This window comes from Vulpes lagopus, chromosome 5 (genome assembly GCF_018345385.1).
Source record: "Vulpes lagopus strain Blue_001 chromosome 5, ASM1834538v1, whole genome shotgun sequence".
Lineage (NCBI taxonomy): Eukaryota > Metazoa > Chordata > Mammalia > Carnivora > Canidae > Vulpes > Vulpes lagopus.
Window position 1 is genome coordinate 53,798,804 of NC_054828.1, and position 15,456 is coordinate 53,814,259.

At 39.8% G+C, this 15,456-nt stretch overlaps 1 protein-coding gene across 8 annotated transcripts in view; it reads left to right on the top strand.

The window, feature by feature from the left end:
* KCNC2 (potassium voltage-gated channel subfamily C member 2) overlaps positions 1-15,456 on the top strand; it is a 184,119-nt gene that overhangs the window by 159,680 nt on the left and 8,983 nt on the right. For 5 of the 8 annotated variants that reach the window (XM_041754046.1, XM_041754049.1, XM_041754052.1 and 2 more), the window contains exon 3: positions 12,168-13,095. In XM_041754046.1, the coding sequence (XP_041609980.1) occupies positions 12,168-13,095 (928 nt within the window). Of the gene's footprint in view, positions 1-12,167; positions 13,096-13,495; positions 13,600-15,456 lie in introns of all 8 variants that reach the window. The other 3 variants (XM_041754053.1, XM_041754050.1, XM_041754051.1) reach the window with 1 other exon arrangement.

A 15,456-nucleotide genomic window follows, 5' to 3' on the forward strand; every position in this document is an offset into this window, starting at 1 on the left:
TCTAGTAAAGCAGCTGATTGTGTTGGAGATTGCCTTGGAGACCTTGTGATCTTTGTATAGAGTTCCTGGTGGGCCCTATTAATATTTATAGGAGGGTTAGGAGATACTTATTTTCCTGGATTAGGACATAACCTAGTGATGTAAGCAAACATATATATTTTTTTTAAATCTTTATTTTTTTTTTAAATTTTATTTTTTTATTTATTTTATGATAGGCACACAGTGAGAGAGAGAGAGAGAGAGGCAGAGACACAGGCAGAGGGAGAAGCAGGCTCCATGCACCGGGAGCCTGACGTGGGATTCGATCCCGAGTCTCCAGGATCGCGCCCTGGGCCAAAGGCAGGCGCCAAACCGCTGCGCCACCCAGGGATCCCAGCAAACATATTTTTAACGAAAATAATTTTTTTTAATTGAAGTAAAACTGGCAAACCATATCCTATTAGTTTCAGTGTACATAATAATGATTCGATATTTTTATACATTATGAAATTATCCCCACAATAAGTCTAGTTGTCTTTTGTCACCACATAAAGTTTTTACAGTATCATTGACTATATTCCCTATGCTGTGCATCTCCATGATTTAGAAAAATATATATTTTTAAAGAATAAAATTTCTAAAAGAGGAAAAATAAAGTGAGAAAAGTGGCATTGTTTTACATTTTGCAGCTCTTTCTCATGTCTGACTTAATAGAAAGTGGGCTAGATTCTCATATCTCCGTGGGGCATTCAATCTGTTGCAAAACCACATCATGCAGCTTTTGGAAAACTCTTCTGTAAACTGGTAAGACAGTGAGAATGAAAAAGGCAAAAGATATTTTAATATTATTTCAAGCTAATTTTGATTTTATAAACCCAAGAAAATGGTCTCTGGACCCCTAGAAGTTCCAAGCCACACTCTGATAGCTGTTGATACAGTTAAATTGCTTAGGCAAACCCTACTGGATTTTTAATTACAAAGCCAGTCAATCCCTCCCTATTTTATTTTTATTTTTATTTTTTTCCCTCCCTATTTTAAATATGACTTTTCTACATCTTGTAATGAAATTACCAATTATCCAGGAGCTTTTGTTTTGTGGAATGGAATGTAGAAAATTTGATTCTGGGAGGAATCTGCAACTATTTGCAAGAGCACCCGAGATCTTCAGACAGAAGAGGAACTAGACTCCAGTATCCTCTCTCCACGTAGGCATACCTGCTTAAGTAGACTAGGGTGGATTGGAAGTGTCCTGACCCAGGCTTCATAGCAAGGAAGAACAAATATCCACCAAACAAAATGATCTGGAGGAAAAAGGAATGGACAGTAAAGCTCTAATTTAAATATATAAATGAGGAAGGAGAGGGAAAAGTGTAGTCCACTGGAGCTATCTAGGGCTGGTCTCGGAATACTCTCAGGACTTGGCTATCGGTGTATATGGTTATGTTTTAGAAACGATAACTGAGCAAGCAGATACAGAAAAAGAGAATGATAACATTTGAGACTGAAGCTTGGGATTCCCAGTGTTGCCCCAGGATCTGGGGAGGAGCCCCCGCAGCTAGACAGGCACCCCTGGTGCTCTGTAGAGTACATGTTAACCACAGTGCCGGCCGTCGTGTTGAAAGAAGTGGACTTCTCAGAGTCAACGAATCTTTGGCAAATGTTTGTAAGCTTGTCCCCTCCCTTCACGTTTGACTAACATTCTCTCTCAGATAATGTAAATTGGAAAGTGATTGTTAGCCTCAAAAAGACAGCCTAGGGCTTATAGTAGATAAGGTTTAAAAATGTGACCAGCTAGGTATTCCTGGATGATGGTGTAGGTCATATCATTCCAAGACAAATTGAATCATTTAAAAATAAATTTAAGACAAATTAATATATGTTAAATATGGAAATTTTGGAGGGAGTTTTCAATAGCTGGAATTCAATAGTTGGAATAATTACAATACCATGTTTATGTTATGACATGACTATAATCTGATATTCTTATGACTAAAGGGGTAAAAATCTTCAGTCCATAAACAGTTGTAAAAATTATTTTCATGCAATGTATTGATTATAAACACTATTTTTAGAGAGAGGACATGCATGCAAGCTTAGAGGGAGGAGCAATAGGAAAAGGGAGAGGAAAAACCTTAAGTAGGTTCCATGCCCAGTGCAGAGACCAACAGGGAGCCCAATGCAGAGCTTGATCTCGCAACCCTGAGATCATGACCCGAGTTGAAATAGAGCCAACACTTAACCAACTGAGCCACACAGGCACCCGAGAAAACACTTTATTTAAACTTCATTGTGAGACTTAGAGAAGTAAAATGATACCGTGTTTTCATATTTAATGATTTTTTTAAAAGAAATTATTTCTTTATTTGAGGGAGTAGAAGAGAGAAAGTACAAATGAGTGGGAGCAGAGGGGAGAGGGAAAAGCAGACTCCTTGCTGAGCAGGGAGCTGGATGTGGGGCTCTGTGTCAGAACTGTGGGCTCATGACCCGAGCCGAAGGCAGATGCTTAACTGACTGAGCCACCCGGGTGCTCATATTTGATGAATTTTAAATCTAGTGACCTAACTTTGAACACTATAATTTGTTGTGATAATATTAACATTATGTGCAGGCCTCGCTTGCCTGTATCCTGAAAAATTACACTTGGGTGTGAGTGGATAGGCCAAATATAAAATTCAGGGAAATCAGCCTGTGGCATAGAAAAAAAAATGTAGAAAGAATGATGTATATTTATATTGGATAAGCTATCAAAAAACACAGTGGAAAGTATTTATCAGTGGTCATATAAGTCTCAGTGGCCAAAAGCAATATTTGGGTATATTTCTTGATTTGAGAAGCCTAAACATTAAATTGTTTTATATCTATTTTATACCTATCTATATAATATATTCATATCTATATATAATCTACACCCATGTATATCATACATATCTATCCATACATATAAACACATTTTATACACAGATATAAATATAAAATATATAATGTGTTGTAAACACACTAAACACACACATGATCATACACAGTTACCTTAGCTTGATCTTCACCTTCTTCAATGATTTCTGCTGTTAATAGTCATGTATGTGTAAGGTATCCCCATTGAGGAAAGATCTAATTCAACATCATAAATGCAATAAAGTTTGTGGAATGCTTTTAAACAGTAAAATGTGAATGAAGGGAAGTGGATTTTACCAGCCTCAAAAGAGGCTGAAGCAATTGCCAAGTCTGCATGGGGCCAGCAGATGCTGGGCTCCAGTTGTCCCTGCCTGATTGGTCCTTGAGGATAGTCTTACTAATGAAAGAGACTATTTTCTTTCTCTAGAGACCACAGTTCTATGAACACCACCACATTCTTGTTAATTATGGCAAAGCTAGTACATAAGACTCGAACACATGCATAATTAAGAGCGTTTGCTAAATTTAAGATGCTGTAGAAAAGAAGAAAAATGGCAACGTGCCAATGTGTAATTTCTATGGAGTAATAAAGTCAGTTTGACGGTCGTCAAGGATGAAGATCCAAGTTTAATCCTCTTTTGTATTTCTTTGAATTTTGTTTAAAAATGAAACATATACATGATTAAAATTTTTGTAGAAGTTTTACACTTTAAAGATATTTATAGAATCAGTTGTAATTTTCCGTTAGCAACTCAGTCACACAAGGCCACTCTTCCCCTCGGACATAAGCGCGGCTGAGAGTGTAGTGTTGCTATTTATTTGCACGTGTTAGTTGTACCTAGAGCAAGATGGTGCTAGGCTCCACATATTGTGCTACAACCATCTTTTGGTTTAATATGTTTAAACCAAACGTATTCCTTTATGGTTTAATATGTTTAATTTTTTTTTTTTATTTATGATAGTCACAGAGAGAGAGAGAGGCAGAGACACAGGCAGAGGGAGAAGCAGGCTCCATGCACCGGGAGCCCGACGTGGGATTCGATCCCGGATCTCCAGGATCGCGCCCTGGGCCAAAGGCAGGCGCCAAACCGCTGCGCCACCCAGGGATCCCGGTTTAATATGTTTAAACCAAACATATTCCTTTATGGTTTAATATGTTTCATTGGATATCATCCCATGTCAGGACATGCTTAGCTGCCTCATTCCTCGTAATGCTATATTGTGGACATACCATTACTCACGGACATTTACTGTTTTTTTTTTTTTTTTTGACAAATAATGCTTCAGTGAATGTCCTTCTACATATATCCTTGTACTTTACTATACACATTTTACCAGAGTAAATTCCTAAAAGTGGAAATTTTGGATTGGGTAGCACTATGAACTCTGATTCTTCATTATTGGAAGTCCTTGCTCATGTTTTATTTTTTATTTTTATTTTTTAATTATTTAAGAGAGAAAAGTAGAATGGGCAAAATGGAAGTGAAGCATTTCTGTTTGGAAAATATATACTGTCCCTAAAATGCAAACTAAAAATAGATATACTTCATGTGGAATTACAAAAACAAATTCCTTGGGGTGTGTGTGTGTGTGTGTGTGTGTATGTGTGTGTGTGTATTTTTTTTTTTAACTAAGTGTTACAATTCATTCCATCTTTGTGACTACACGCATCACAGGGCAAGGTGGGTACACAAGGCAAATAAAGCGAACCCTTCTCCCATTTAACCAGATACAGTATTTTGGCAGTTTTATGATAATACAAGTTGGCTTAATTGACTTGGGGCGAAAGCTGGTAACAGCCAATCTTTGCAATTTAGAATCTTCCTCCATAGTTACTCCAAGGATCTTCATTCCTACTCTACACTATGAGCTCTGAAGTTTTCACATCCCCTCTGAGCAGGGACCCCGACGTGGGCTCCATCCCAGGACTCCGGGATCATGACCTGACCTGAAGGCAGACGCTTAATCGCTTAATCGACTTTGCCACCCAGAGGCCCAAGCTTTCACATCTTAATCTGAAATTTGAGCACTCTTCTTAAGGCAGCAAGTGTCTGTTAAAACTGTCTCTCTCCACTACCCCCCACCCCTGCCACCTGCAATCCTAATAGTATATAAAAATAAAACCATCCTCCCAATCTTTGACTGGGACTATTGTCCTAAGATCCCTTTACAGAGCATTAGCCGCCTGAGACAAGAGAGATCCTAACCAATTGCTCCCGTGAATAATAACCCAGAACAATGTATCTAACGTCCTTCACTGCGAAACTCAAGGGGTCCCACAACCCTGATCATCCCAAGTTTATCAGTATTTATGTACAAAGGATTTTTAAAGCTGATCTCAAAGTATTGCAACCATAATCCTGATAAATCATTCAGTTTTAGCACATGGGGTTCCTGCAAGATGCCAGAGCGAGAGAAATCATTTCAAAGCAAAGAGTGATGGTTCATCATCTTTTACAAGTGAAAGGAAATCAAAGAGGAAAGAACACTCCTCCCTCCTAAACGTCTCATCAAATCGATGGCTATTTTCACAGCCTTAATTGATGAAAGCCACTGTCCTCAATTTCCTGATTTGAGGAGTCTCTTTTCAAGGTGACTGTCAAGGACAAGAAGAGCTTTCAGGCTTTTCTTTGCCATGGCCCATGAATTCCAGTCCTTCAAGATGATTCGATTCCCATGGAAGAATTGGATTTCAGGGGCCATGGCACAGTCTGTGTTTTAGGTGACTTGTCTTAAAAGAACGTTAATTTCTAATTCTTAAATTATCCCATTGACTTTTATTTTTAAATATGAATAAGTTTAATTTTTCTTCAAGTCTTTTTCCCCCTTTAAGATACAGGTTGACATTTTTATTATTTTTATTTATTTATTTTTTTAGGTTGACGCTTTTAATTGGGAAATAATAGGATGAGGTGACTTTAAATTCTTAAATTTTAAATTATTTATCTATCTATCTATCTATCTATCTATTTATTTATTTATTTATTAAAAAAAAAGAGAGAGCGTGCATGGGAGGTAGGATGCAGAGGGAGAGGGAGAGAGAATCTTAGACGGCCTCTACCCTCAGTGCATAGTCCTTCATGAGCCTCATCTCAGGACCCTGAGATCATGACTTGAGCCAAATCACGAGTTGGATGTTTAACCCACTGAGCCACCCAGGTGACCTTCCTTTTTTTTTTTTTTTTTTTCTTCTCTCTCTTTGAGGTGACTTTTAAAGGACAGATTTTGTGTTGGAGCCAGTGGAATTTTTACATGCCAAATTACATATTTCAGAAACATCTTCCTTCACTAATGTCACAAGATCTGAGCACCTTCCTAAGGTTAGTTAAGCAATAGGTGTTACGTTCTTCTCTTTGCACAATTTGTGATCACGTAGAGTCGGTAACAAAAATGTGTGAAAACTGCTACGTCAGTGATCCTGGGCTGGCAGCGGCGCCCAGAGAAAGACCCCTTGATCAGTCCGGTCCCTGTCGTGTTTGGCATTTTGGGGCCAGTTATAGCGTTCGGGTATGTTCATCTTCATGCTACGACGGAAGAGAAAATGATGAAACAAAATATGGCCTGCTTTTGCCCCGTCTTTCTTCTGTGGAGATTTACTTAAATCTTTGAACTGTGGTAGATTCACATACCTTCTCTGTAGAACTGTACTTGGAAGCCTTCCTCTCCATGGCTGCTGATGAGAAATAAAACTAAACTGAACTAAAGCAGAGTATTGGGCCCTTGGCCAGTCCTGGGCACTGGGCTTACGGAGAGCAAAGGCTGCTGGTCGCCTCCGCCAGCCGGTGTTAGAGCAGCCTGTGTCCCTTCAACTGCCGAGCGGGATATGCATTCAGTCTGCATGATAACACCTTCTAGAAAGCTTTCTAAATTTTAATTATTTAACATGCTTTATTTTATTTTCGTTTAGTGCCCGTGAGAGTTTGTGGTCCTATCACAGGGGGGAAGAGAAAGAGAGGGATGGCAATGTGATTTTCTTCCCCGACTCCTTGATAAGGTGCCATTAACTGAATTAACGGAACTGCTACTAATGGGAACCTTTGCACCTCTAGGACCATTTCAATTTGCTCCTGCTGTAAATTTGGCTTTTTTTTTTTTTTGCATCCATATGCATATTTTAGGGTTTCATTTCTGTTGTGTCTCTTTTCTCAGATCATTTTTATTCCCACTAGAATGTGATTTATCTTATTATTTTGTTAATTAATTTATTATTTTATCCTCCTATCCATCCACTGTGCCAGAAGCAGTTGGTACAAGAATATTGTACCAGTCCTTAAACAGTTCACAAAAATATTGTACCAGTTGGTACAAAAATTAACATGACATCATTCCAGTCCTTAAACAGTTCCCGGTTCAGTGAAGGAGAAAAACAAATAAAACCTTCTTTTCTCCCCCTTCCTTTCCTTTTAAATTTCCTTTTCTTTTTTTTTTTTTTTTTTTAAGATTTTGTTTATGTATTCATGAGAGATACAGAGAAAGAGGCAGAGACACAGGCAGTGGGATAAGCAGGCTCCCTACAGGGAAGCTGATGTGGGACTCGTTCCTGGGACCCTGGGGTCATGACCTGAGCTGAAGGCAGATGTTCAGCCACTGAGCCATCCAGCCATCCCATAAATTTCCTTTTCTTGATATTATTTAACCTAACCTCATATTTACCCATTTCAGCTTAACTTAGTGAGTCAGAAAAAAAAAAAAGAAGACATTTTCTGTATCCAAATCTCTGAGAATTAGGTTCAAGTGACATATACAAACTCCTTGATACTGGAGTCCAAGGTCTGGACGACCGTAGGCCTTCAAGGCTTCTGGGGTCACCTTTTCGTCTGATACTTGGACTAAGTCCCTAATAAACTAGGCTCCCGTTCTTCATTCCAATGGCCAATCTGTCTCTCCCAGTGTCTCCAAATACTTTCACAAGGGCTACTTTTCTCTTGATTACCTTTTACTCTTATTTTTTACTCTCAAATGCTTTTGATCCTCACTGTGTATGTTGCCTTCGTGGTTGGCTGCTCCCCTCTTTTTTTCCTCCTTTGGCCCAATACCTTCACCACTCAGAGCACCATCAATGTACAACCACCCTTGGCTGAAGGCGTAACACAGCAAGCATCGTCTTAAATTTGATACAGTCCATCTGCGTCCCAAAGTTCTGCTGCTGTGCCCAGAGAGGGGCCTCGCCCCTGCTTACCGCCTCCCACTATGAGCTTTTCATCCTCCTTAGAGACCTTCCTCATTTCTGTCCAGGTTTCAACTTTCTTCCAACTTCCCCGCTTTTAAGCTGACAGAAGACAACTTCCAATTTCCCGCCACGTTATTGTGACGAGTACTTCTTTCTTCCTTCCTTTCTTTCTTTCTTCCTTCCTTTCTTTCTTTCATTTATTTTATTTTTATTTATTTATTTGTTTTATTTATTTTTATTTATTTAATTTATTTTTAATCAATTAATTAATTAATTTTATTTTTATTTTCTTTATTTTTATTTATTTTCTTTATTTTTATTTATTTATTTAATTTATTCTTATTTATTTATTTAATTTATTTTTAAATATTTATTTATTTATTTATTTATTTATTTATTTATTTATTTATTTGATTTTTTGTGTGTGTGAAGAGTATTTCTGTCCTCTGGTCTAGCCCTCTAGCCCTCTCACCCTAAGCCACACCTTGTAGTGTCTTCAGTCTTTATACATAAGAAATGGCTTACCTAGCTTGTTTTTTTTTAAGCAAAATAATATTGTACTTCTGAGATTAATGTGTCTCTCCTGGAATGACTGTTTGTTTTCACACTCTTTTTATGATTCCTATTATACTATTATCATATCCTGACAGATTTATGAAGTCCTTAAAAGCGAATGATATACGGAATAATACAAATCACCGTGAAGAATAATACAAGTACAGAATCATAGTGGGCTTCCTTAAATAATGCTAACAAAAATATTGATAAATTCAAGTTCCGAGTGACTTGTAAAAACAGTCAAAATCTGGTTTTCAAAGCTTTGTGTCTTAGAATTACATGTAGTTAGAGGCTATCCAGTTGCTTTGTTTACTCACCAATATTTGTGTAGAAGACAGAATTATGTCACAGTGCACACACAAATACACACACACAGGCACAAACACCCTATGATATAGGAATTAGCTATTCTTATTAAGGTTTAGAAGATTTTTTAAAAAGTCTACAAATGCTTGTAATTTAGAAACTTCTCCAACGCATTTAATAATGAATTATTAATCTTATATTCTCAAATTGAAAAATGCCAAAACCGTGTTTTTCAGACTTTAGTTTTCATAGCAATCACCATGAACACTTGTTAAATGCAAATTCCCTCTCCCCAAACAAGAGAATCTGTGTCGATGTCCGACATGGACGGTGAGGAATTCACATTTGTGTGAGCTCCCCAGGTATGTTCCAAAGAATGTGACCAAATTCCTTTTCTAAGAATGTGGGTGGGTAAAATGGGTAATTTAACAAGATAATTCATGTTATTTAAATTCCAGCCACCAAGGGTGGTACCTTCTGACTTTGTTGACTTTTTCTGACAAAATGATAATTCATGTAATGAGCATGAACATCAGGCTCTAGTAGTTCTCATTGAGGTACTAATTATATATTTTTACAGTATAATAAAATATATGTAATAATGATTTCTAGTATTTACATGGTGCTTCAAATTAAAAACACTTATCTTTTATTTTTACTGCATCCCCAACAACAGGGCTGATACAATAAGCTAAGAGAATTCTAAAGCTCTCCCAGTAGGCCAACAAGGCCTGAGGGGCGCCACCAGCAACCAAACTGCTCTAGAGTCACCTTACAGTCTTATTTTAAAACCCAGGCAATATTTCTGGTTTATTTAAAGCTCTTCAGAAAAAGAGGTTAGCCTTGAAAAAACCGGAGTCTCTGCGTTACGTTGGGTTTTCATGCAAAAGAGGCAGATCTGGAAGACCTGCTGCTCCTGTGGTGTCCCAGTAAACCCATTGCTCAAGAAAGTGAAGTGAAAAATTGAAAAAGTCCAGATTTTTTGTTAAAACCTCCCACTGAGCTATATACAAGCCACCCCTTTCCATCAGGTCAACCTTCATTTATCCCTCCAATTTGAGTCTGGTGACATTTTGGCAGAGGTTTCTATGACCCCTCAAGACCCCTAAATAAAGCCCGCCTTTGGTCCTTTCTATCCCTCATTGCATTTATCACAATTGTAATTATATAATTTTTCTGTGGTTAATTATTTAATGTCTGTGTCCCTAATAGATTGTGAATTCCTCAAACACAGGCATTGTGTTTTGCTAACTACTGTTACCTTAAAGCCCTCGTCTTGGGGCCTGACGTTGAGAGGCACCTAATTCATGCTTGTTGAATGAATGAGTGAAGAGTAGGAAAATGTCCAGTCGCAACAGGCCTCAGCGTTTCATACTGACAAGCGTCAAAGTACAGGGGGAAACTGCCCTTGTGGTATGGGAGCAGGCCAGGAAGCCGGGACAGATCCTGAAAGAGCAATGTGGGGAGGTCCCACTCAGTCCACTGCATGAACATAGGTGGACAAAGAGCTATATATTTATTTGCACAAAAAAGAAAGCTGAGCAAAAACACGTTAACCTCTTGCATCACATCTGGGAAAGATGTGAGGGAACCCATAATGTCAAGGCCAAGGGAACCTGGAAGGCGTGCTTGGGGACGTAAGTCAAAGCCATGAGAGCGCCGTGTCTTACACTCCTACAGGAGCGAGGTACTAACCTCTACTCTGCAGAGAAACAATTTCAGAGCTTGAGGTGACCCTTAGCGGCTGGGCGCCACTGTCCTAGGACTTCCTTCCTCGTTTCGTATGTCTCTTCCGTTGAAACTCTACCAGGAAAAGGAGGACGTGGTCTCAATCTTTTCTTGAAACTTAGATCTTTTCAGTGGTGCGGGTGAGGAATAGCAATTAGGGGACAGGTGTGGGACTTGGATATGCCCCATTATTTCTGAAAAAGGGTTACCCTGCGCTTGACTGATGACCTCTTGCTCCTAAAGAATGAGTGAATTTGGATGTTTGAGGGGCAGTCTTGGTGCTCATCACTCATGCTAAGTCCGAGAGCATTACGGAGCGACTACTGCCTACTGTCCGCACCAGCACCATTCACTCAGCCCCGGGTTTTACGTTTTCAGATCTTGACTATTGGGAAATCTGTGATTCCCAAGAGGAATACATTTTTCTCCGACATATCTGTGTTCATCACGTGAGAGTTTGGTGGTTAACACAACAACTGGGGGCAACGCTTGTCAGGTTGGTTGCCTTAGGTATCGCTTTGCGTCTTATGACTTGGAAACGTAGCCTGACCTCCGTGCTGACACCGCAGAACTGTGAAGGACGACAGCGGCAGTAGGTGGTTCCGAGGCCTGATATGAGTTGATTGTGTGATTTGCCTTAATGAGGGGCCGGCCCGGGGTAAGAACTATGTGCGGGAGAGCTCCGGCTATTACCATTCTGGATTAGTAGGTGTGTGTGTCCCCCTAGGACTGGCTAAAGAAACGGGATAGAAAGAGCTGAATAAAATAAACCCTGCAACTTTATAGCCCGTTCCTCTAACACTTGGGAGTTCTTTTTCAGGTGAGAAGGAAAATTGTCTTTTATTTTGTTCCCGACTCTGTTTCTCTCTTCAGTCTTGTCGCCTAGTCTTCTCTAGGTCTGTTCTTTTGGCTAATTCTCCACCTTAAGTTGATATGATTTAACTGTAACAGAGCCCCCACCCCCACAATGGTTTTTTTTCCTCTCCCTACCTAACGACAACATCAACATTTTATTTTTGGTTAAAAACCTACAGTTACATTCAAGCGGCTTCCAAATTCCCACCAGTGTGGACAGCACCTTATGTTTATAAGACGTAAAACTTGATCTAATACTTGAGGATTTCTAGGATCGGAAACAATTATCTAGAGCTACTGTACATTTATTTACTTTGTTTTTTTTTTTCAGTCTGTTGCCCTTTAACGTTGCTTTGGATTGATTTTTATGCTCTTTTAACAGGTGTATTTTCTTATACAAAAGAGTCAAGAAATTATTTTCCAACGTAAAGCAAAAGTTTTTACCTATATAACCAGAAAACAGAACTCGAAACGCACTGCGTGTGCAACTCTAATTAACGATACCTACGCATCTCTTCTTTCACTTGAGTGACATCCCAAGCAAAATCTCCAAATGTGCTTTTATTCTTTTCCACCTGCAGGGATCGATGCTCTTAGATTTGGATCAAAGTATACGATAGTTCAGATCACTCTCTCTTTGTTTCTTTTTTTTTTTTATTTCTTTTTTTCCCCCCTACAGTTTATTGCTTTTGCTTCTTTATTCTTCATCCTGGTTTCAATCACAACCTTTTGCCTGGAGACACATGAAGCTTTCAATATTGTTAAAAACAAGACAGAACCAGTCATCAATGGCACAAGTGTTGTTCTGCAATACGAAATCGAAACGGATCCTGCCTTGACGTATGTAGAAGGAGTGTGTGTGGTGTGGTTTACTTTTGAATTTTTAGTCCGTATCATTTTTTCCCCTAATAAACTTGAGTTCATCAAAAATCTCTTGAATATCATTGACTTTGTGGCCATCCTACCCTTCTACTTAGAGGTGGGACTCAGTGGGCTGTCATCCAAAGCTGCTAAGGACGTACTTGGCTTCCTCAGGGTGGTAAGGTTCGTGAGGATCCTGAGAATCTTCAAGCTCACCCGCCATTTTGTAGGTCTGAGGGTGCTTGGACACACTCTTCGAGCCAGTACTAATGAGTTTTTGCTGCTGATAATCTTCCTGGCTCTAGGAGTTTTGATATTTGCTACCATGATCTACTATGCCGAGAGAGTAGGAGCTCAACCTAACGACCCTTCAGCTAGCGAGCACACGCAGTTTAAAAACATTCCAATTGGCTTCTGGTGGGCTGTGGTGACCATGACCACCTTGGGCTACGGGGATATGTACCCCCAAACGTGGTCGGGGATGCTGGTGGGAGCCCTGTGTGCCCTGGCTGGGGTGCTGACGATAGCCATGCCCGTGCCGGTCATTGTCAACAACTTTGGAATGTACTACTCCTTGGCTATGGCGAAGCAGAAACTTCCAAGGAAGAGGAAGAAGCACATCCCTCCCGCCCCCCAGGCAAGCTCGCCTACCTTTTGCAAGACAGAATTAAACATGGCCTGCAACAGCACACAGGGCGACCCCTGTCTGGGCAAGGACAACCGGCTTCTGGAACATAACAGATCAGGTAAGGCACAACTTCAGGTGCATGCCACCGAACACCTCATAGACCGGTACGTCCCTCAGGGAGGAGGCGACCATTCTCATTGTCTGCAAACATTTCTGAGTTTTCGGTTCTATCTCTTCACGATCCATGTGCTCATGTCAGGCGTGGAGACAGCTGGATCGTAGCTTCTCTGGGTGGATTCCAAGTAGAGGCCTGCACAGCCCGTCTATAGAGTTTTCCTGCTTTAGTGGGAATGCCCTTTGCTGATGGTGCCAATATTTTCTTTTGCCTGTTTGTTGCTTTTGTGCCAATGTTTCTTTGTTCCCCTGCACGATGTGATGGTACGATAACTGGCCATTTTCCATCTTTCGTTCTCAAAATGTTGATTTCCTCGTCGTTTGGCTTGGTGTGTTCGTCTCAGTTTTATCCCTGCCACGGGGGGCCGTGCATCTCACCCGAATTCACAGGAAGCGGTTACTCAACAACAACGGGTGCTTGTATTTCAATAGCCTGAGCACCAAAAAGGTGGGGTATGCAAGACAGCCTTTCTGACAATGAAAGTACTCCCTAGGAATATTCTAGAGGGTTGATTACATTTTTGCCATTGCTAACCTAGATGGGAGATTCAGTATAATCCCTTTAGATTGGATAAGATGCTTCGTGATATAATAAATTCACCCTTATTCTGAAGGTAGACGATCTGCTTTGTCTAGTCAGTGGCAAAGCTGAAATTCCCTGCGGATTTCCCTCTGAATGCACGAGGCATTGCTCTCTGTTTCCCTCCCAAACTGAGTTTTGGGCGATTTACTGCTAAATCCCTATCCCTCTCCATTGCCGTAGATAATCCAGAGGACATTGCCTATAAATTTTCATTTCACCAAGAGGATAGTCAGGAATGTGCTCGCTCTTGTGTCCGGTACTGATGAAATAATTCTGTATCTTAAACAATTTAATCACCGTTCAGCCCACTCTGAAAACTGAAGATCTATTTATATAACCATGACTTAGATATATTTAATCTTTCTCTTGTAGAACGATGATTTATGATAATCCCCTGTGAATACTTTTGGCATAATTTAGAAATAACCACCAATTACACAAAGCAAGCAAAAAAAAAAAAAAAAAGAAAAAAAGAAAGAAAAACAAAAAAAAACCCAAACAAAAAACAAAAAAAAACAAACAACAAAAAAACAAAAACCAAAAACAAAACAAAAACAAACAACAACAATAAAAAACAAACAAACAAACAAAAAACCCAAAAAAGGCAGGTAACCTCTACATATGTTCCTTCATGAGCTTTCAGAGGTTTAAGCAAGGTAAATGGGGGAAACATACGGCCAGAACTAAAATGCTTCATACAGATGTCCTTCATAAAGATCCTTATGCTCACTTAGTGTATTGTTCTGCAAATTCTGAATTTTCAGTGTATCTGAATGTATCTGAAAACCCTCAGGCCAAGCAGGACTTCCCGGAAGGTGGGGCGTAGCCGGTGCTGCTGGTCTCAGCAGACTGTTCTCGGGGTGCTTATGCCAAGTCCTTGTGAAGGGCACGGACCAAGAGCATGCTCTCAGCCTGGTAAACACGACAAGCGAGCACCTAGGCCAAGAGGACGCAGGCATCTTTGGCAAGCACATATGGGCAAGCAGTTGTTTCAAGGGCATTTGGAGAAGTTGATCTTATTCCATCGTTATGCTCAGAAACACTTTTTTTTTTTTCCGCTTCAAATGGAGAACCTGGACACAAAAGTGAGCTTTGGGATTATTTTTTATTAAAATTCTAGCGAATATTAAAAGCATGTGTTAGCTCCAAAGACCAGCAGGTACCTGGGAGATTTCCCTTAAATAGGCTCCACTTCTTTTTTTTTTTTTTTTTTAAGATTTTATTTATTTATTTATTTATTCATAAGAGACAGAGAGAGAGGCAGAGACACAGGCAGAGGGAGAAGCAGGCCCCACGCAGGGAGCCCGACGCGGGTCTCCAGGATCACGCCCTAGGCTGAAGGCGGTGCTAAACCGCTGAGCCACCCGAGCTGCCCTAGGCTCCACTTTTAAAGATTCTAATTCACAATAACTAGATGGCACATCAAAAAAACCGTAAGATATCAATGTGTCTGTTATTTCATTATCACACCCTCATGTGAATAATTCTGCAGAAGTTCATTTTCAAGTGGAATCTAAACATGGAATTCACATTCCCCAAAGAACACCTCTCTCCTTTTCAATACGTTTTCCATTTTGCTCCGTGTAAATTTTTGTAACGAGTGATGAAAACCCTTTCTTTTATCGTGATGTGATGACTGTGTTCTTGTATCTGGAGTGCGCGTACTCTGGACCTTCAGTGTAAACTCTCTGTACTGTCTCATTTCCTCATCCATCACTGTCT